The sequence below is a fragment of the Apteryx mantelli genome, chromosome 1 (assembly GCF_036417845.1).
Source record: "Apteryx mantelli isolate bAptMan1 chromosome 1, bAptMan1.hap1, whole genome shotgun sequence".
NCBI classification, from domain to species: Eukaryota; Metazoa; Chordata; class Aves; order Apterygiformes; family Apterygidae; genus Apteryx; species Apteryx mantelli.
The window spans coordinates 142,666,348-142,689,027 of NC_089978.1; the positions used below are offsets into that span (position 1 = coordinate 142,666,348).

Below are 22,680 nucleotides of genomic sequence, written 5' to 3' on the forward strand. Positions count from 1 at the left end.
TATAGGAGTTTGTTGTGCAAATTCAGAATGCCCGCTGTAAGAGAATATCTAAATGTCCAATTCTGCAGTGATCTATATGATAGGAGATATACATACCTGTGATGGAATTTCTGTCTTCTATGAGTCTTCTCTTGCTGTAAGCATTTTCTTACAGACATCAATGTGGAAGAATGGCTCCTAAATTACTGCATGATCACCAAAGATTACTATCTCCTTAAGATTATCAGGACTTCATACCAGAAAGGCCTGCTTTGGATCAAGCCTTCATGTTGGTCTGTTCTAAACATAACTGAAAAATGAGAAATAAACTCATTACTTTTTTATTTTTAATAATTTTAAGTAATTCTTTTGGAGAAAACATTAACACAAATGAAACCAGTGGCTAACACATCCTGAAAAAAATCAATAAATTGGCCTCATATATAACGAGATAGTAGCCTGAAAGGAACTGAATATAAGTAAACTGGAGATGTAATGTGTTTCCAAAATATCCAGTCACATAGCAAGTGCTGCCTCACGGAAGGATAATTAAAAATTATTTTAGTGGACTAGCCATGGATCAAATTAGCTATGGATTAATTTACAATCAGACTGGAATGTCATCTTGGGAATAATTCTCAGGGGACATCCTGCCAGAAATACTTCTCAGTCATAGATGCTCTTGCTTTCTCTCGCTCTGGCATGATGAGTAAGACTTAACTAAAGGCCAGTGCCAAGCACTAATGGTATCTATGACAGCTAGGTGAGTAGGAGAGTCAATTTTTGTCTCTAACCACTCCCATCCCTCCTATCTTGGCATAGTAATACCTAGATCAGGATTAGCTCAGGAGCTAATTGAGCTTCAGCTACCTTGCTTTAGGAAGCAGAAGTGAGTCCTGCCTCCCAGTTACCCTTCATTTCAGGCTCAGGACGATTGATATTCCTATGATTTTGCACACTAACTAAAGACATACAGTGCAAGCTACAAACTCCCCTTCTTGTTGAAGAAGGTGCTCTATTGAACCCAGGCTAGGCTACAGTAACGGGGCTTTTACCATGTCCATTTTGGCCAATAGCATTCACACCTGGACTGCTTCTGACACTCCGTGTAAGCTTTCTTTTTGGTAACAGATTCACCAGCAAACAAATGGGGTAAACACAGTGTTGGAAGGCACTGCCTAAACGTGTCATGTCCAAGGAGCTGAAAGCGCCGGGCCCTGAGCCTACCTGTTGCCAGCGCCCGTGCTTGCTGCTGCGGTGCAGGCTGCGAGCCTGGGCCCTTGGCTCAGTGCGTAAGCCACAGTGCTGCCCACTCTGCGACCTGGGGACACCTCTCTGCTATGCAGTTTCTGCCCTCCTGTCTCCAGAAGCCTAATCATTTTCTGCTGGCTTCATAGAAGCAATTTTGTGCCTCTCAGCTGGCAGGTAGGGAAGGGCATGAATCCAAGGCTTTTTTACAGTCTCCCCCATCACAGTCCCAGACCAGGATGTAATGTGGATCCTTGTTCTCAATCCTCCCTAGAGCATTTACTTAGTCCAGGGCACAGCGAGACCTTCGATGAGTCAACCCTCAAGCTCACCTATCCTACCACTTTCATTTCTTTCTTGATTGTGCCATCAATCACACTGTATAATCTAGATGGCTCTTTCTGACGTCCTCCAAGAAATCTCTGCCTGTCATTTAATGTGAGTGATCGCGTTGCTATCAGTGGCCCACAAGTCCAAAGACTCGGCTTGGGACTCCAGCAGAGATCAGTGCACCACGGGGCAGTGCCGAGCAGGCTTATTTGATTTCCATTTCAATAACACATGCACTGAACAATGATTTCTTAAAGCCCACTGTGGAAAACAAAATTGAAAGCATAAACATATGCAGATGGAATTCAGAGCTGGGGAAGCTTCTGCCAATTTCTGCAACTTATGCATGCTCAAAATATTTACTTAGGAATTCTTAATTAAATAAACCATTCAGTAGTGGTATACCGTTTCAGATGTGTCACAATGTCACCACAAAATATGTCAGTGGTTCCTTTTAACAAAGATTCCATTATAGAGCTTTTTATCAGACACTCTGGGGTAAGTTTTCAGAACAGTGCACAGAGATTTAAGCTGTGCAGCTCCTCTTCTGCTAATGGGATTCGTGTGGCTAAATCCCTTCATCTCATGCTGAAAACGAACCCCTACCCAACAGCAACTTAAGGTGAATATCGAGTAGCACAGCTAGGGGTGACACCACGGTAACCCTAAGCGCGCTTTTTCAAAGGACTTACAGTAAGGCTGTCTCAGCGGCTTGAGGGGAAATGTGCACTGCACTGCTTTGCGGCCAGGAATACAAATTAGCAAGGGTGTCGGAGAAGAAGGTGTAGCTCCTGATGCCGCTCATGGGCCGTAATAAAATGTTATTTGTGCAAGCAGCAAACACAAATTGAGACAAATTTTTAGGGCAGATGTTTTTTAAAATCAACTGGATTAAGTGCTTCATCTGTACAAAATGACTAGATAGTTAAACATCTCTTTTCTACTTCTCCTTTTGTTAAATAATTGTCAGAACCAAATTTTAAGGTCTTTGGAGAAATCTCAGTGCACACCTGTGTCTGTATTGGAGCTTGGGGAGAATTGTGAAGACTGGTTAGTTACTACCATTTATCTATAAATACTTACTTCTATTTGATCATTTTCTCAAAATTCAGGTTCTTCTAAAAGAAAACATAAGAATTCTCCTCATATAGTGCGTGTGGTGGTACAACTATCTGTCACAGGGATTTATTTTATATCTATATATTTTCCGCTTGTCCAAAGATTCTAAGTGCTTCCAAAACATACTGTTTAAGTGACTACCTTTATATATGTGATATTCATCTGAAGTTGCAAGGGCATAATAATATTTGAAATCAATGAAATGACTGATTTGAAGTCAGTTAAGCAAACACATACATTTGTAAATGCAAAATAAGGACTCAAGAAAGCTATTTATGAATAAGAAATACATTTCTCTTCTGACAAGCAATACTGCATTAAATTTTATGTTATTAAAATTCACATATTTTTAGGTCTCAGTGTTTAATTTTTGAAGAATTTTCAAAGATATTTCACTTTTATGAATTGCTTAGAATATATAATTATTCACATTATTGTGATCTTTCAATTTTTCCAGATAATTTTGTAAAAAGGAAAGCTAGAGCTGTGTAGCTCCTGGAGAGAACACACAAGCATAATGGGGAATATATTTTGAAGAAGAATTTTCACTTTTTGCAACAATAGTTATCTGCCTTTGCACACTTAAAAAACAAGCACTATTTCAGATAATTAGCTGGAACCTTGTCTCACACTGCCGCAGATTTTTGCTTATATCCAGACTATGACTGCAAATGTAGCTATTTTTTCAAAGAATGATAAACTTGACAGTTCAGAATTGAGATGCAGAAGCCAGGCCTTCCAAAATATCACTGCTTGCATTTGGTTTGTTGTAAGTTTGAACTGCAAGGTCCTATCCAAACCCTGATTCAGATCTTTGGGTTTTTTTTTATTTTGACTTTACTGTTTATAACTATAGCTCAGTTTCAGTGCTGGCATTTCCCTTGGATTAATGACTGATGATTAAGAGAGGTAAAGACTCTTCATAAGGCAGCCACTACCATTAATTACTTTGGAAGTACAACATGGTCTCACTAATATTGTTTAACTGGATAACCCACGTGGATGACCCAGTGTACAACTCCAAAATGTGCTCAGGCTATTGCAGTGTGGTCTGGTCACAATTACAGTAAACTGCACCAGAAATCTTAACAAAACACTGCACTCAGGATTTCCTTGTGATAAGAATCAAGGGAATTTGCACCACAAAGAAAGATTAGATGGGAAAAGATGCCAAAATGTGGCTTGCGGATCTGTCTTTTGACAGTTATAAAGCAAAGCATTCTCCATCTAGTAACAAATGTAGCCTTCAACCTGCCAAGGGCCAGGAGCGCAGCACAACCCTTCAGAATGTGTGACAGACACACAAACTGAGGGATGCCGCAAGAAATAGCAGAGAGGAAGCTTGAAATGCTGCTGGGTGCATTTCTTTAATATAAATAATGTTTTCCCCAAACCTCAGTTTCATGATTCAGCATTTCTATTGGCATCAAAATTATAGTAACAATTTAAAAACAGGCTAAACAAGTCTGAGGGAATATGCTGGTAAGTTCAGACCAAAGAGGAGGAACTCCCTGGAACAGTAGTAGTAATAAATAGTAGTAATAAAAAAACTGAGACCCCCCCCTTCCTCCAGTAATTATAGTTTAATGCTTTTAATAGGAAATATCTTAAAGCACTTTGCAAACAAGCAGCAATTACGATATCCTCACAATACCTTCTGAGGCAGATATGATCACACTTATTTTATGGATGAATAAACTGACCCACTGTATTAAAATACTTTGACCAAGGCCTGCCGGAAAAACAATGGGAGACCAAAGAATACACTCTTTAACTCAATTATTAGACAGTAGCAATGTGCATGGAAGAAGCAACCAAACTGAAAATTATACACGGGGTAGCTTCTGTAGCCAACTCTTTCCTGTTTTCCTTTGTTTTGTAAGTCACAGGTGTTTGCTGTCCAACTTGAGATATAGTTTGTGGGAATTGCTGGTGCTCAGCAGTTTTTAGAAAAAAAGATGTCTAAAAGCTATCTCAAACTGGTTTCTAAAGATGAAAAACACTCAGAGCCACAGTCCTGTTACTGGCTAATGACAGCCAGCCACCAAAGGTGGCCTCAGCAAGTCACTGATGATCTGGCACCCAGCAGACCAGACTTGGGTACCACTTCTTGTGTACACCCACAAAACATTGACTCAAGTTATGAACATTTGCACATGTCCATTCCTGAGGACCCAACTCAGGTTCCTTCAGGCTTAGGTTTTCTAGACAGGTTGGTGACTGAAGCAGTGTACCGCAAGGGGTCCTCTGCTGCAAGGCTGGAGCTGGGGCGGTTCCACAGGCTGACTCATACAGCTGCAGCAGGCCTGGGAGCTTGCTCCATCCCAGAGATGCAGTCAAAGCCACGGAAAGGGCACTGGTTATAGAAGGGACACAGCCTGGAGAGCTGCTCCATATGCTGAGTCAATGACATAGTCTGGAGTTTTGCTGCTAGGAAGCCCTGGCTGCTCTGGAAAATGAATAAAAATTCATCCTTTTTCTCAGCTGATCCATTTTCTGTGTTTATGTAGACACATTCTGACAGACACAATATAACTGATCTGTATTCCTTTCGGACTTCCTCAATCAGAAGAACTGTTGACTAAATTGTAATTACAGAGTCCCATGTCATCCTAGCTTCTTCAGGTTACACTTGCATTTATTGACTGCATTTATTGCATTTATTGACCGTGCTGTTAATTAAACGTGGGAGGGCTGCTCCTGCATCATTTGAAACCCATCAGATTGCAAGGGTAAAACTGATGGCAAGGAGGAGGAGGGCACAGCATTAGGAAGAGAAGTTTTATTCCTGGTGGTGGTGATATGCAACCCCAGAGAACACAGCTTGACATTCAAGTCCTGGGATGAATTTGCAGAGCTAGTAGTTAAAAACTTACTTTTCCTTGAAAGCCCAGTGAATTTGCTCAGAAATCATTAGGACAAATAAGCGTGGGACCTAACAATGTCATTTACAGCAGAGCATTTCACTTTCGAAGCACAACTGCATTTGTGAGTTGACCTCTCTACTGCCTCCCTGTAAACTGAATCCCCTCTGTGAACTCTTCTACAGTCTGTTTGTGATCCATCATGTACAGTGTGTAACTGCATTACTAATTTAGTTTACTGAGAATTCAAAATATAATGTTTTCTTAGTCACTGAGAGAGGCATCCAATTACTGCTCTTTATATTAAAAGGTGTAATGCTGTAGGATATTATGTGGCTGGATATACTCATACTCTGTACAAAATATCTTTCTCTTATCATCACTTGAAAAACATAAAAGGAGCAGACCTGGGTACTAACATGATTCAGAAAAGGATCCTGGCATTTTAAAGTGATCAAAGAGTGTATGTTTCTGAATACAATGCGTCAACTATAAAGGAAACATTTTTCTCCTCTTCACTCTTTACTGCAACATTTTGAGAACATGCATCCCACATTCGGTGGAGAGTCCCTGACTCAGAGAGAGAAAACTGCCATGAACTATGAAAGAAAAACAACACTCATACTTTCCAGTATTGAGAAGAGCCTGATTTTTTAAAAATCAAATGTTGATATTTTTCCCTATGATTTTCAATATACTTTGAAGCTGGAAGTTACTACCTAATGCATCATTGTACAGGTCACAGAATCTCATTATCTCTACATCAAATTTATAATGTTTTTTTGAACATTATCATATCTCTTGGAAAGTTCTGATCTAAAGACATCATCATTTAAATATTTTATACTGTTATTTAAGTAGAGGTGGGCCAGAAACAAAATCTTAGCTCAAAACCTGCATGAATCTTGGTGACTCACTGGTTCCAATTTATGCTCCAGCTTTGTTCCTCAATACCCAGAGGAACATGAATCAAAGCTAGAGGTCCGAGCACTCATATCCCAACCACTGTGAGTGGTCAAAGCTGCAACTACATTTTGTTCTTTTTTTTGTTTAATAGGAAGTACCACATGGCATGCATGCTCTGTGTTAGCAATACCTTGTCTCTATATCTATAAAACCCCAAACCATAAATAAAAAAATACAATCGGCAAATTTTTCATAGATTGTTAACTTTGGAAAAGATGCGCAAATACCTATTAAAGGCAGAGTGAATCATCATGGAATTTCCATTCCACAGTAAAACTGGTATTTCATTTTGACCAGGGAAGAGTTCTTCGTTTCACTCTTTTTGCTCTGGCTTTATTGAAGTTTATCGAAATGGCAAAATGAAACACTCTGATTTTGTTGAAATGCATTTATGTAATTTTTCAGTTACCTTTAAGATGAAGTCAATAAATTCTTATAAAATGCTTCAAATTTGTTCAGTCAGCATTTTCCAAAAAGAGCATTTCTAGTGGGATATTTTAAACACTAACATTAGTGGCTTAAGTGTATGTTCAAGATGGAGTGAAAGGTAGTGGGGAACTTGCTTTTTATCCTTTTATTAATCTATACATATGGCAACTTATGTTTACTGGGAAGCTTGACTTAAACCCAAAGTGCTGCAGCCCACACAAGCTGGGAAAGCATCTTTACACTTACATTATTGAGAGAGTCAACAACAACATTGGCTAGGAAAATCTAACTACCCATACATTTCAATATTCTGTTTGGGACAAGCTAAAGGGGGGAGCAGGTCTGCAGAGCTACTGCACTGCAGCCAACAAGGATCAGGCGAGGATCATAAATAGCATCCCCAGGCATCATGATGGAGCAGGACACCTCAAGCCCGCAGCAGTGTACTGGGCAAGGCCTGTTTTGCTAATGCAGCTGTACTACTCTCTCCACTCTTGCTAGCTTGTTCAGAGGCAGTTCAAGCATCCCTGCATGGTATTGGATAGATGTGACCTGAGGCATTACTGAACGTGTAGCCACGTTGTCTTATTTTTCCAAAATACTATTACTTAAAACATTGCCTGTAAAGATATTGAAAAATGAGCCTGTAAAGCTGTTGAAAGTGAGCTGAAAAATGAAAAAAATAAATGCACTAAACTGAAAACATATGGCAGGTGCAAGTTATATGCAAACTTTATAATTTCTGAAAATATACTTGAAGAATGAGAACTACAAATGTTTCTGGTCTGGATGGCACATATTAAAGATCACTTATATGTGCTCTGTGATATTTGCCAGGTCTGAAAGTACTGTTATGCTAGTGAACTTCCATTAATTGCTCAGTACTCTGAGCGTAATAACAGGCAAGAGGGTTGGTAGAGTCAAGTCATTCTCTAAATTGCGTTCAGTGGTTTCAAATGAAGGATGGATGAACTGGCTGCAGTAATTAAAATGCTGAGCATGAATCTAAGTAAGCCATTCAAAGCAGACCTGAGCTTCAGAGATCTGCAGACTTCAATTATCCATATCCATTATTTTCTGTTTTTAAATATTGCTTGCTTTCTGCATCTCGTTAGTTCATGGCTGTGTGTAGGACTGGAAGCCGAAGGGCCAAAATTCCATGAGGGAGCCTGTCCGTGTGGTGTTTCTGGCACAAACCAAACTAGGAATTACTGCAAGATTTCCAAACCCATTTGCCAGACCAGAGAGGTTGGAATAAGTCTGCATAATTATAGGAACCAAACTTCCAGCCCTTCCCTGTTTGTCCAGTGCCTTGCCTGCCACACAGCAGTGTGCAGCAAATGCAGTTAACGGTCTCAATTCAGTTCTAATGTATCTTTCTGCTTTTCTTCAGAGCTTTGTCATCTGTGGTGGCTTTAGGAGCTAATATAATCTGCAACAAAATCCCAGGCTTGGCCCCTCGACAACGAGCGATCTGCCAGAGCCGCCCCGATGCCATCATCGTGATCGGAGAAGGGGCACAAATGGGAATCAATGAATGCCAGTACCAGTTCCGGTACGGGAGGTGGAACTGCTCTGCACTGGGAGAGAAAACGGTCTTTGGACAAGAGCTTCGAGTAGGTAAGGGAGTCTCTAAACAGTGCTAAAATGTTGCATGGGGACTGTTCATCTTTTAGCTTTCTCACTCTGGTCCTGCAAAGGTTTATATTTGTCAGGTGTTTGCTTACTGGAGTTAAACAGTGATGCTCCCAGAACAATGGTGGTCTTTATTTTATTTTTTCACTCACTGAATAATATTTTGCAAGAGACAAGAAGTCTTTACTGCTTTCCAGGTTAAGTCTTCCATTTCTGTGTGATTTAACACCCAGTAACGACCCAGATGCCTGCACAGGCACATAAGGACACAGCCATCACACTCTATTCTGTTGTCATGACAAGTGTGGTGCATGTTGTGGCCTGTCAAAATAGAAATAAGATCAGCTCCACAGACCCCCAAAAGCTTAAGCAGTAGGAGAGTCCCAACTAACTGATAGAAGTATAGTGCACATGACATTGGCCTTGCAATAAAAAGCAGCGATACATTTCCATTGTAGTGTTACTATCATATTGTAAAGAAAATATTACAAACAATTTGAGGTGGGAAACACATTCAAAGAAAACAATACAGGATCTTGGCCTGACAAACTTTTAGCTGGCAGAAATTGAATGATCACTTTCTACTTACCTTATGTCCTATATTATTTCATAGGGAAGATTATGCAAAATTTTTCCAGCACAGAGAATACTATTTTCCTCATCACCTGGTTCAGGATTCTGACCCCATTCCCTGCCTTCCCTCTCTCCCCCAAAGGCTGCCCACTTACCCTCATCCACGCTCTCTGTTGCTCAGCATTAGAATATCACTTTGTGCTGTGTGGCTCTCGCAAGGGTACTCAGAGTGATACAATTCAATTTCCTTCGTGGAGCTGCAATATGCTCATATTGCATCAGATTCTTCTTTGGGTAATTCTTTCTTGAATTCAGTGGTTCAGGTGAGTCTTCTGCCTGCAACACAGTTGAATGTGGTCAGATGTAAGATCTCTTTAAAAATGCATGAAAAAATGGCATAACATTTCATCCCATTTGTGCAAAGAGAAAACTGCTTACATGGTGCTTTGGCTGTTACTGGAGATCAAGGCTGTGATTTTTTTCTAGCACAGCCATGAAATGAACATTAAAAGGTGAGGTATGCTTAAGATAATGACTGAACTGAGTATTTTTTTCACCAGTCTGAGAGTCTGACTGAAGCTGGGGCATTTTAAGGACACAGGGACTTAGTTGTAAACTGGTGTAGTTGATTAAGTCTATTGACACCAGAGGAACTGAGTTACCCCAGCAGAGAATCTGTTTTATAGTCTGCAACCATTACTCCATACTGAATCACAGAAGTGGAGACGGCTAAAACTAATAATAATCCCTTCCCCTCCTGCTCCAAATTAATGGCAAAAGAAAATGCTGAGCTTTTTGGTAGAATTTTGTTTTGATACTGAAAAGCTGGTGGTGAGGCAGGAATTTACTAGGCATTCAATTTTGCTTGTCAGTGTTTCTTTCCACATTTCTCTTGTGAAATTTCTAACTCTGTTTAGAGAATGCTTCTTGCCCAATTTTTTTTTCTTTAAAAGACTGTAACTAGAAGGCATTAAACATCCTCAAGATACTATATACAGGAAATAACCTAACATTTGACTTTTACCTTCAAATTAAATGAATCAAAAAAACCTCCCCAAACCACATTTAGTCACCTGTCCTGGCTATTAGAAACACAGGTCTGGTCCTCCTTGGCTGATTTTATGCTTGTCTGTCTTCAGTTGAAAGCCAAACTTGGCAGAGCTCAGAGAGTTGTGATCAGTGGCACAGAGTCTAGTTGGAGGCCTGTAGCTAGCGGTGTCCCCCAGGGGTCAGTCCTGGGTCCAGTCTTGTTCAACTTCTTCATCAATGACCTGGATGAAGGCACAGAGTGCACCCTCGGCAAGTTTGCTGATGAGACAAAACTGGGAGGAGTGGCTGATACGCCAGAGGGCTGTGCTGCCATTCAGAGAGACCTGGACAGGCTGGAGAGGTGGGCAGAGAGGAACCTCCTGAAGTTCAACAAAGGGAAGTGCAGGGTCCTGCACCTGGGGAGGAATAACCCCAGTCACCAGTACAGGTTGGGGGTTGACCTGCTGGAAAGCAGCTCTGCGGAGAAGGAGCTGGGAGTGCTGGTGGACACCAAGTTAAGCATGAGGCAGCAATGTGCCCTTGTGGCCAAGAAGGCCAATGGTATGCTGGGGTGCATCAGGAAGAGTGTTGCCAGCAGGTGGAGGGAGGTGATTCTCCCCCTCTACTCAGCCCTGGTGAGGCCACATCTGGAGTACTGCGTCCAGTTCTGGGCTCCCCAGTACAAGAGGGATGTGGCACTACTGGAGCAAGTCCAGCGAAGGGCTCCTAAGATGATTAGGGGACTGGAGCATCTCTCTTATGAGGAAAGACTGAGAGAGCTGGGCCTGTTTAGCTTGGAGAAGAGAAGGCTGAGAGGAGATCTTATCAACGTGTACAAGTATCTGAAGGGAGGGTGTTGAGAGGATGGGACCAGACTCTTTTCAGTGGTGCCGAGTGACAGGACGCGAGGCAATGGGCACAAACTGAAACACAGACGCTTCCATCTGAACATGAGGAAAAACTTTTTCACTGTGAGGGTGACAGAGCACTGGAACAGGTTGCCCCGAGAGGTGGTGGAGTCTCCTTCTCTGGAGATATTCAAAACGCGCCTGGATGCAATCCTGTGCAATGTGCTCTAGGTGACCCTGCTTGAGCAGGGGGGTTGGACTAGATGATCTCCAGAGGTCCCTTCCAACCTCAGTAATTCTGTGATTCTGTGATTCTGTGAAACTAATGTTGCTGCCAGAAAATGTATCAGTGCCAAGCATGCTACGGTTGTACTTTCTTACGCTTCATTGTATTGATCTACCAAAGCCTGTACACATGCCCTGACCATTAAACAAGTTCTCCTAACTTCCAGGAAATCATTTATGTCCTTGAAAAGCAACACACTCTGCACTGCCATACTGTTGTGTCATTGCTAAGCTTTTTGGTGAAAATATTTTCACCACGTCTGCTTTCCTCTTTAAGCTGAGAATCTTGTGAAGCCTCATCAGTTCCATATTCATACTCATGAGCAACAACCCTCTTCACTGCTGAGGCAGTCCTTTTGTCCGCAGAAAGCTTGGAAGCGAGCACAGTCAAATGTTTAAAAAACACTAGTCGTGCCTGTGTTTTTATTCTGAACATTTCTATACAAAAGAAGAGCCACAGGAACCAATAATGACTTGGCATAAGGACAGACCAGCTATCAGGATGGTCAGACTATACAAGGCTCAAAACCAGGCTTTTCTTGAGCCATAGTTCAGGTCACGTTTGCCAAAATGTTCACCAAATTCCTGACCTCTTCACCGAACCTGGGTGGTTTCTTGCAATTCTGAAATGACTGATGTGGAATTTGGTGAGTTCTTTTATGACTTAACCCAAACACAGACAAAACTTGGCAGTTGCAGCTGAGTTTTGCTTTGACATTTGTTGGGTGTGAAACCACACATACTATAACCTGTGGAAAAAGTTTACATGACCCCTGCCAGCTGAGCCAGATGAGTTCCATGCAGGTCTATAAAGGCTTCCATAATCCACATGTCTTTATTTGTTTTATTAGTGGAGTAGCACCCAGAGACGATGTGGCCAGTACCTGGGAAAAGGACAGGGTTTAGGAAATGGTGGTGTTAGACTGGTGGAGAAAAAAAATAAGTGAAAAAGGGGACAAAGTTAAAAAATATATATTTGAACTTAAAAGGTTCAAAAACTTGTAAGCATAAGTATTCACACGTGTAACAAAACACATCTGCATCTGACAGATACAAAAACGTTAAACCAGACATTTGGTTCTGACTGAGCAGACTGAAGAAAGGATTAAGACCAAAGAAGAGGAAAAGCAGTATTTTGATTGCCATTGTTATTCACTTCCCCCAAGGGAAAGCTCATCTAGCTTCTTCCCAGAACCTCTTAGGGAGATGAATAATCAAGGCAAGTTATTCAGGTTGTAGAGAAGACCCTTCTTTAGCTATTGGGCCAAGGCTCTACCACCGCCACTGACTAGTGAAGGTTTAGGGGTACTCTAATCTGCACTCCAGTGTAATACCCTCCTCCCACCTCCTCTCCCCCCTCCAAAACCCCCAAACCCACCCAACTTGAGGTTTTTCCAACAGCTGTGCATCAGATGCAGCCAGCCACCTCTTGGGTGCCAGTGTGGCCCAAGTTTGTACATCTTCTAGCCACAGTCAAGAAGCAACCAGAAGATGTGACACAAAAGCAGTTGTCTAGCCTCATGTCTTCCAGGATCCCACTATGCCAGGGAAATTCCCCCAAAGTTAGCTATGCTGAATTAGAGCTGAGCTCTTTTTTCTAAGAGGTACTTCAATGAATGGGTGGTGTACCACCCATTTAATACATGGGGTCTATATTAAAAACAATGCAAATAAGTTGTTCGGAGGACAATATAACTGTAGCAATTATGTTATACACGGGGCATTCATATTTGTGTAACAGATTTACAGCAGCCAGAGATAAGAAGTGACAGAGAGATCCAAATTAGTAGCATGAACAAAGGATGTGGCATGGGATGAATTAGCTGAGCACTGTGTGTAGTTTTTTTTTTTTTGTATATTTATAGCTGGGAACATTTCCATAGTCATGCTACCCCCAAATAAAAGTGTCACTGCTACACTGACTTTACTCACCCTGTCCCTGTACGCACTTGTATTTGACACCTTGCTGCTCCCAGCTCTAGTATTCACACCAGCTTCTCACATAAAAGCACTTTTGCACTTTCCACTCACTCCTCTTGCCACAGGATGCCTTCTTTGATCAATGAATTCACAAACTGATTGGTTAATCATGTATCAATCAGCATTATATATTTGATACCCATCACTGAAAGATTAATGCCCTATTTACCTGTTCAAGGCAAGGCTCCTGATTTGAAAATGTATAGACTCTGGTCCTCTCAGGTTATTGATGCAAAAGAGCTTCAGAGCTGAGGACTGGTCTCAGTTGCCCCCAATGATGGTTGGAGCAATCTCTTGTAAAGATACCTCTAAAACATATGGATCATTAATAACAGTTGGAAGCAAATAACTCCTTGGTAGCAAATAAGTAGCCAGTGTAGCCTCCAAAGCATAGATTCAGAATCAATAACAGAAGTGAAACCTATTATTGTTTGGAAGTGCACTATCCTGGCTAATCATTTGTGCATTGACCTCTGCAGTTCTCCAGATTTAAGCACTCACAAACAGACTGGTCTTGGCAGTGTTAAATCCAGGGCAAAAATGAAGCACAGAAGATAAAAGTGTCTTTGAAAAGATATCCAAAGTAATCTGTAGATGCCTCCTTTGTCAGACTCATGACGTGGAAAACAATCAGCTTTAGTGGTGTTCACATGACTGTACTTCACATACTTCAGGATGTCTCAAAGACAACTTTTCAGACACAGTGTAGGGAAAAATAACTCATTGAGACAGAAACCTGACAGGGAAGAATCAACAAATTACTGGTCAAAAACCAAGAGAGTGCTGAAGGTTTTGTAAATCTCTGACCTTCTGTATGGATTTGTAGATATCTGACATCTTGAAAGGATGTTTCTGCTGGGAGGTTAACCCTTACTTGCAGTGAGGGGTTTAAGAGAAGAGCAACATTTAAGGATCTTCTTATCACCATGCATTCACTCAACTTTCGCTCCACACTCCGGAGAGAAAAGGGGAGGGATAGGAGAGAAAACTACTGTTTTAAGGGTTACCATAATTGGTGCATGGATTTTATGAACTCACAGGTGAAGAACACCTTACAAGCTATTTTGAGAAACACTGTCAGAAAATAAAGTAGAACATCATGTTTATATACACCCATTCACTCATGCACATAAAAGCACAAGACAGCTAAGAAGACAATGGAAGATTAAGGAAGGGAGTGGAACATCATCTGAAGGAAAGATACTCATAAGCAAAGTGATAATTTGTATATTTACACTGGAAACAGAGGGCTAAACCCATATTGAATCCCAGTGCTTTAGCTGTGGGCCTAAAGAGAATATTTTTTGAAAGATATGTAAGCGATGGCATCATAGAAAAATGGTTGGCATTTTATCATACATGCTGTGGGAGTGTCAGTCAGTAAATTATTCTTGGTTCAGGCCATACATAGGCTTAATTAAATTGGGATTCAAATTCACATATGAATCCAGTCATTTTTATTCTGGGCTATGATGGTAGTTTAACTGAGATGCCAAATGTTCATAAAAACTTCCTACCAAAAATGGGAGGAGTAGAGAGAATCATTATTCTCCAAAAATAGAAATTCACATCCAGGCAGATACATTAATCTAGTACAGTAGTGTCTACTACGGTGTGAGTTGGCTGACTTGGAAAGCTTGACTTTCAGTTTAAGCAGAAAACTTCCTGTCTTCCTGTAAAGACAGGCGGCATTCTTAGGAATGCTTTACAACCATACTTGTGTTATAATGCTATTAGCAAATCAATAAAGAGAACCATAAATGAATCCAGATAGTTTGCCTAAAGTAAGTACACTTCTATCTCGCTCTTTGCCTTTCTTTCCTCTTGCCATTTCTTACTTTCAGTTACTTTATATTCTCATTTTCCAATTTTTAATCAATTTACATTGTGAATTATATATTTATTAATGCTTAATAATATTAATATATCAGGTTGACCCTAACTATATTATTCTAATATCTGTGTATTTATTATGAGAAAATCTATCTTTACAGACTTGTGTTAGATCCAATAAAAACAATATGGGGGAAAGAAAGGAATCATACAGCTGGAAACAATTTGGAGGGGAAAAATGAGTTGGAATTAGATTATTTTAAATGTGATACAGAGCAGGGTAGACCCTTTACCAACGGAAAGGCAGTAATTATCTTTGTGATAGCAGTAGGTGCTATGATTGGTTTAGGCATTTGTCAGTTGCTGTGAACCTCAATTGCACAGTGGCCTCCAGACCTAATGTGGAAAGATTTTTGGTCTTTTGCTACTGTCAGAGAGCATGGCCCCACATTACAATGTCCTATTAGCATTCAAGCAAATGTTCAAAGAAATTTGTTTTCACTGATTTGACCTGGATAGCTGAGTTGGTGCTAGGATCTGATAAAAAGGATTTCATTGTGAGAGGTGGCTCCTCAGGGGATGGCATCAGCTTTCCTCTCCTACTGAAGCAGGCTATTTGGGAGGCCAGGAGAGAGGTACACAGGATGTATTCAATCAGCTGCAGTCTGTGCTAAGACTATGCACAACCTACAGAAGACCACATAAGACCAGTACAAACTGGTCCTCTTTTACGAACATGGCTACCTTGGAATGACTGCTGACATCTATTTTACATACTGTCATGTTGAGCCACTGCATTTGCAATAGTGTGTTTAGTTAAACTAGTGGATGGTATAAATACCATGGCAAATTTAATGAGCTGTAGCTTATGCAAGTATAGTTATTACTAGAAGCACAATGGTGTACTACAAGATGAATAATCCCTGGTTATTTAGAGAGAGCGCGATTTCTCATTATTAAGCTGAATTAAAAAAAATAGTGCTAGACACAACCCATATCAGCTGGGTAACTGACAGGCAGGCAGGCAGAGGCAGCCGTCAAAGAGAAGAAAATAATACAAAACCTGAGGAGCTCCTCAATCTGTTCATTTTGCAGGAAGAATATATCAGACTGTCTCAAATACTCATTGCAAAGCTGTCCATTAAATGTCTCAGTGCATTCCTTTTCACAACTGACATGATGTTGCTAGAAGGAGGAACAAAAATATCTTTAATCTTAAGGATATCAAGTATATATGTACCAACTTATTAGATGCATTTTATATATATTATTATTGCAGAATGATTTCAGTTATGTCAGTGATGATCCCTTAAGGTGCATTACAAAGATAGAAAGACCATGCTGAACCAGAGCTGGGCTATTCCACCTAAAGAGCTGCATACTTATATTAATTACTGTCTAGGTACTAAGTTAGTTTAAGGCGTGCAAACTGCATGCTTTGTACTTACCAGAAACCTACCATAACACATTTGCGCATTTTTTACAGTGTAATTCAGTTTGATGGAAAGCTAAAAAGGCGAGTAAAGCTGTGATAGTCTAGTTGTTACAAGGTAAGGTAAATGAGAGGGCTATTATATTTTGCATTGCCATCTTTGCAGGAAATTAAAGAGCAGATTCAAACAGTTCGTACTTTCTGACTGTAAAAGGATGGATAAACATTTTACTGTCAGAAGCAGCAAAACGAGCAGGTAACCCAACCCTGAAGAAGAAAAGAAGCTTCTCAGCTGGCAGTAGCAGATATTGGGATGGGTTGGTTAAAAAAAAGTTATGAAACAACTACTGTGCAAAGAATTGCTATTATTTTTGCTATTGAGGAGACAATCTGTTATGAGAGTAGTAGGTTCAGACATCTCTTAATTTCAGCAGGCTTCTGTCATCTGGAGGCTTTAGAAAAAGATAAGAAAAATGCTTATATTCTAAGAAAGTACTGTCTTATTAAAGAATTATGAGAGGGGTAGGTTCAAGATCCTCCTAATTCTGAGCTTAGTCATGCATAATTTCATAATAAATTAAAGGCAATGTTTCATGATTGCTTTGAGAAAACAGAAAATGTGTGATACTAAATTGTTAAATCAAATGTGTAGACATAGCCGCCTTTTAGGAAGCATCTTAATTCTAAATATTAAAATTTATAGATTCTGAGTATGGTTTTGCCACTTTTTGTGGGGCTTGAATGACCTTTTTTTTTGAAGACTGTCCACATATCATGGACCAATTGTATTTTGATTGTTCATCCTGAAACTGTTTTTCCTAATCATTCCAAGGTGCTGAATAGTTTTGCTTTCTACTGAAGTGTGTGCGTCCAGTGGGTGAACCAGTTCTGAAATCCTGAAAATCATCAAGAATCTGAAAAGAGACACTCCAAAATGGAGGTTCCCCAGCTTAGTGAAACAATTTAAACATTTGTGGGTGATAATTTCTCTGTGCTTTAACAATCTCCTTAGATGCCAACACCCCATAATGGCCCAGTAAGACTTAATTAATGTTTTCAAAACACCCTGCAAACCACAGATGAAAAGATAACATGGAAATGGACAGTACCATTTGTAAATTATGAATTGCCAGCAATACATTTTATTTGACTTTACTAGAAACAATGTCCTTTTGCTACATTAATTTCATCATCTCTCTTTTTGTCTCCCTATAAACAAAATTTGTCTAGCATATATAATCTGTAGCATATATAACCATTTTCAACCATTAATATACAAAATTTTATATTCTGCAATTTATAGTCTCTACTATCTTTTTGTAAGGTGCTACTGTCTAGCTCAACTACAACTCACTTGTTTGTTTTTTTCCTCAAGGGCCATGACTTTGAGAAAAGAATAAGTTATCTTAAATTAAAATATTATTGTTGTTATTTAAATATTTACTTCTTTGGCAGAATGCTTGCTTTAAAAGGCAGATATCCTTATTCTAAATACAGCACTAATATGTTAATACATGTTACTTCATGAACTCTGCGTGGCTTGCAGCTGGATGAGAAGTGGTAGACGTTAACCTGAATGAAATCTGAAATTTCCATCCTGAGGGGAGTGCTAACTTTTAAAACTTTGATTTTATTCCATTTCACATATAAAAGTGAAGTTTTTCTTGGAACAGATATTTTCCTGTAAATGTTTTCAAATTAAAACACGCTGATATACCTGACTCTGAACAACTTCATTTTGGTTTATTAGTGCACTTCATTTTAAATTAGTTCTGGATTAATTTGCATTGATTTAAACCGATGAGGGAACTGTAATTTGGGAGACTCAGGTCTCTGTATCTCATGAGTTTTGCTCTCTCATCCTTCCACATCTATTCTAAGTTAAATGATTCCATACCACATCACACCGCTTGACAAGCGAGATTGTATAGTACAACATACTGCCTTCCTGTGACCTTGGAATTGAGGCTAAAGAAGGGGGCATTATGCTCTCAAAACACAATGCACTCGCCTGGGGATGCAGGTTAATACTGGGTTTCAATGGTTCAAAACAAAATGGACTTGTATTTTATTAAATGGAATAGTTCCTTTTAATTGTCGATATGGAAAAGTAGTATTTTTTTGGAGGGGGGCGGATAGCTATGGTTTTGGTGATCTGTGATCATCCTGATAAAACTCTAACGAGCCGTAGCAGAAAATGCTTGCTGTTATGTGTAACGTGGTCTTACAGGCAGAGTCTGTAATGACCTGATCTCTTTGATCCTGACATGCTCAACACTGGCCCACATAATACACTCATTTCAGTTGCATTTAACCTTGTCTTTAGCTGTTCAGGATAAAATTTTCCATGTTACTGGTCTGCCTCCGGATGAGTCAGTCAGAGGTCCTGTGGAGAAGATAGTATGCAAATTCTAGACTATCATTTAATTAAATACTGTACCATAATTCGGACACAACAGGGCTAACTTTGCACAGCAACATTAAGTTTGGCATTTCCTTGCTTTCAAGTGCCTGACTTGGAACGTTAATGTTCCTTAATGTCATTTTTTCATATCAATAAAATTGCTGGCTACAAATGATCCATAGCATACTGATTGAATTAGTTATTTCTAGTGTCCCAGTCCTATTGGTCAATGACTTAGAATGTAATACACACTTAGGAAGGCAAGTAACATTTAAAATTAAATAAAATCTAGTGCAGGGCCTAATCCAAAATCACAGGAGCCAAATTCTGGTCCTATTTCAGTCAACAGTTTTTGCCACTGCTTTCACCAGAGCCAGGATTTTACAGCCACTATAAATGTTCCTGGCTGTTGAGTACGAGCTTAGAGCTGAATTTCATAGCAGGGACTTATCTAGAAACTAATTGATGAAATGGAAATCAACTATACATCATTTCATTTTTTACTTACAAAACAACTATGCAAACAGGCAGGCTATGGCAAATCTTGTCACTACAAGAAAAGTTCTTTATGTAAAATAAAAGTTAGTGCAGAATAACAATTAACATGTTAGTATAACATCCTGCAAATAACTTGGGGTTCTAATGACTCTGAAGATTTCTCAAGCTTTACTAGTGTGGTCACTATGCTATCAAAGCATCTTCCCTAGACTTACAGATGATAGGTTTGGTCAGCTAGTCCAACCTTTACATCAAGCAGGATAGACTAAACATAACATTAGACCTCCCGGTTACATGTGTAGCAGCATCCCTCCCTTTCCTCCTCTGTTTCTGGGGATACTGTTTGTTTGGTAAACCATGTGTTCCTAAATTGAAGAGCTTGAAGCACACAGAGAGGCATTTACAAACATTACAAAAAACACAGCAATTGTTAATCAGTACATTTTGGTTTGCTAACAAATGTATTAGCATTCATGCTTAGATCGCTGATCCATGCAGTTTGCTATCCTGCCTCTAGTCACAAGCAATTTCTTTTTCTAATGAAGTAGTGGCACATTCCAAATACTATGTCTGACAAATGTATTATTTTCTAATTGAGAAAATTTCTTTCATGAGCATTGTGCATGGCTTTTTAGCATTGAATTCAATTGCCTGTGACTGTAGTTTATTTCTTACCGACATACTGTATGCTCGTAACTCTGAAGTCTAACATTATTATTAGAGATACAAGAGTCAAATTAAAAAGAAAGAAAGAGAGAAAAAAAGAGGACTATATCATCTATTGTTTGGAGGCTTGAAAAAATGAACCTAGTCTGGTAGTGCTAAAGGTAGCCATTCTCTCAGGCTTCAAATTAGCTAAGCACTTAAGTTGTGCTCTGTTTACTCAACATCTGCTTAACTTTAAACCTCATGTTTTAATTCCTATTAAAGTAAAAGAGAGTTTGAAAATACTTCACTTTAAGTGCACGCCCAAGTGGTGTGCAGAACACAGAAGTCATAGCGAATGCCAGCATGCATAATCAAGCTGAGGGTTGATCCTTCAACTAGTAAAAAGTGTCAAACCTATCCAATTCTCATCAGATTTAGTCTTAGAATTTTAAGTGGATCCAGCAGGCAACTTTTAACCACAGGGGTAATCAGTTCCTATCTATGATGATCTCTCCAAGCTACACAGGGTCAACCTCAGATTACTAGGACTGTGAAAGAAAGGTTTCCTAAGACTTAACCAACGTTGGTGTAAAAAGTGGACTTGGATGTCTTTAAATAGATTGTTCTCACTCCAGAAAGCCAACAGGCACACTGAGGGGAGGGTAGATACATCTCCAGATAGTAGCTCAACAAACATGGGTAGACTTTGATGACAATAGTTAAAGACAAATTACTGTAGACTGTAAAGCTTTGTTCAAGTTGATAAAACAAACTAAGATTACTCATGGATGATAACTTATAGGATGATAACCTGTTCACTCATTTCTGTATGACAATGTGAAAACTTGTTTTCTATCTAACTCAGCTTCCCCCTATCCTGTTCCGGAAAGATCTCCATGCAATGTCCCATCTGGCAGGGTCAATGCAAGCTTGCAGGTTCAGAGGGCAATGACACAAGAGGTAGCAGTGGTTTCTGCCTCTTTTGCTGAACTAAAGGGCTTCAGACTACAGAGGCAGAAAAACAGGTAGTCCCTTCCTTGCTTCTTTCCTTTGGCCCAAATTCATACCACATAGCTACGATGCTATGAGATGTCTAAGATAGGAACCTAGTCAGCCTGTATTCCTTATACGGTCAAAGAAGAGAGAGAGAAGCACTTCCAGAGGGTGATTTGGATCTTAATTTGACTGCATGACTGACTGGAGGTCCCTGTTGACTATTCTGCCAGCTTAGACTCCCTAATTAGGCATCAAACCTGCTAATGTCTAATTTTGCTTTCTGTCTGTGAAATTTTTCCTCCTCCCCACATAAGTTCCTCAGGGGAGCATTTGGACCTCTAATAAGGTCATATCTACTTACTCCATACAGCAGACATGAAAACACGCCCTTCATTGAATGTTCTAGCTATCCTTGGTACTCATTCACCATTAGTACCTACAAAAGTTGTCTTAACCAATGACTTTCAGGCAGCTACTGGCAAGGAAATGCTGCAACCACAGGCATACATGCTGCCACTGCTATTTGGAAATTTAAGAACAAGTGGGAGTCCAAAATTACCACCAGATGGTGCACCTATTTAGCAAGTGACAGAGACATGTTCCAAGAAAAAGGGCAGCCACTGCCTCCAGCAATCAATCAAGTTGCTTCCCCTGCTGCTTATTCTCAGTTATGATATAAATTGAATGTTTGAAACATGGACCTGCCACTCATATTATTCTGTTAAATTTAATATGGAGTATGTTTTCAATCTTTGCAATGGAAGCCTTTAAACTGCTTGGCTAGTGGTATGAGGAAGTTGGAAAGACTATAGCAGATCTATGAATGTGTGTTGAGAAAAGGGAAGAAAAAGAGATGGGCCAGAAGCAGGAAAAATCAGTAATGGGGAATGGCAATGAGAAAGCTCCAAAACCAGAAGTGGTCAGTACGAGCGTCGTGCATTGCTGTTTTGTAAGTGGGGCTAGTTCTGGTTATTAATGGATAAGTGGCTGGGGGAAGGTTAATGTCAGGACATTTCTGAAGGATATTCTTGAGGCAAAAACAGTATTTTGGAGGATTGCCAAAGCCAGTAACCCAGGCAGAAAAAAGCATGGAATATTTTATTAGCTGCATAACAAAGATGGTGAACTTACCTAAACAGTGCAGTTTTTTTCTTCTCTAACTACTTCTCATCTCTAAACATTTGTGGTACTCCATACCCAGATAAAGATTAGTACAAGTTGATAAGTATATATTTTTTGCTGCATGTCTTACAATGTCACAAGACCATGTGTATCTTTCACCTTGATTTGATCTAAATCAGTACATTATCATGTGTAGGATTTGACTATGTATCTCTTCCCATCCTACTTTCCTTCTTGCTTTTAAGAAAATTTTAAAGAAGCACGCAGGTTACTGGCAATCCTCTTTCATGAACATTACAAAGTTGATATAGAAGAAAATATTGTGGTGAGTGGATAGTCTCTCATTTCTTTGCACAGATGTGTCTTTTACTGCTTTGTTTTGTTTTGGTATGTTTTAAAGGATGTCATAAACAGACTTTAATATATTGCCAGTGAATGATTAATTAGAAGGATTGTTCTTTT

The 22,680-nt window shown here is 39.7% G+C and overlaps 1 protein-coding gene and 1 long non-coding RNA gene across 2 annotated transcripts in view; one reads left to right on the forward strand and one right to left on the reverse strand.

Moving 5' to 3' along the window:
- The window catches only part of LOC106488790 (uncharacterized), a 47,613-nt gene extending 37,237 nt beyond the window's left edge, over positions 1–10,376 (reverse strand). The window contains exons 1-3 of the long non-coding RNA XR_001293285.2: positions 10,217–10,376; positions 9,299–9,479; positions 97–289 (exon numbers count right to left, since the gene is read on the reverse strand). This is a non-coding gene — a long non-coding RNA (uncharacterized lncRNA). The remainder of the gene's footprint in view (positions 1–96; positions 290–9,298; positions 9,480–10,216) is intronic.
- The window catches only part of WNT7B (Wnt family member 7B), a 97,131-nt gene that overhangs the window by 47,597 nt on the left and 26,854 nt on the right, over positions 1–22,680 (forward strand). The window contains exon 2 of the mRNA XM_013947827.2: positions 8,329–8,555. Coding sequence (XP_013803281.2) covers positions 8,329–8,555 — 227 coding nt within the window. The remainder of the gene's footprint in view (positions 1–8,328; positions 8,556–22,680) is intronic.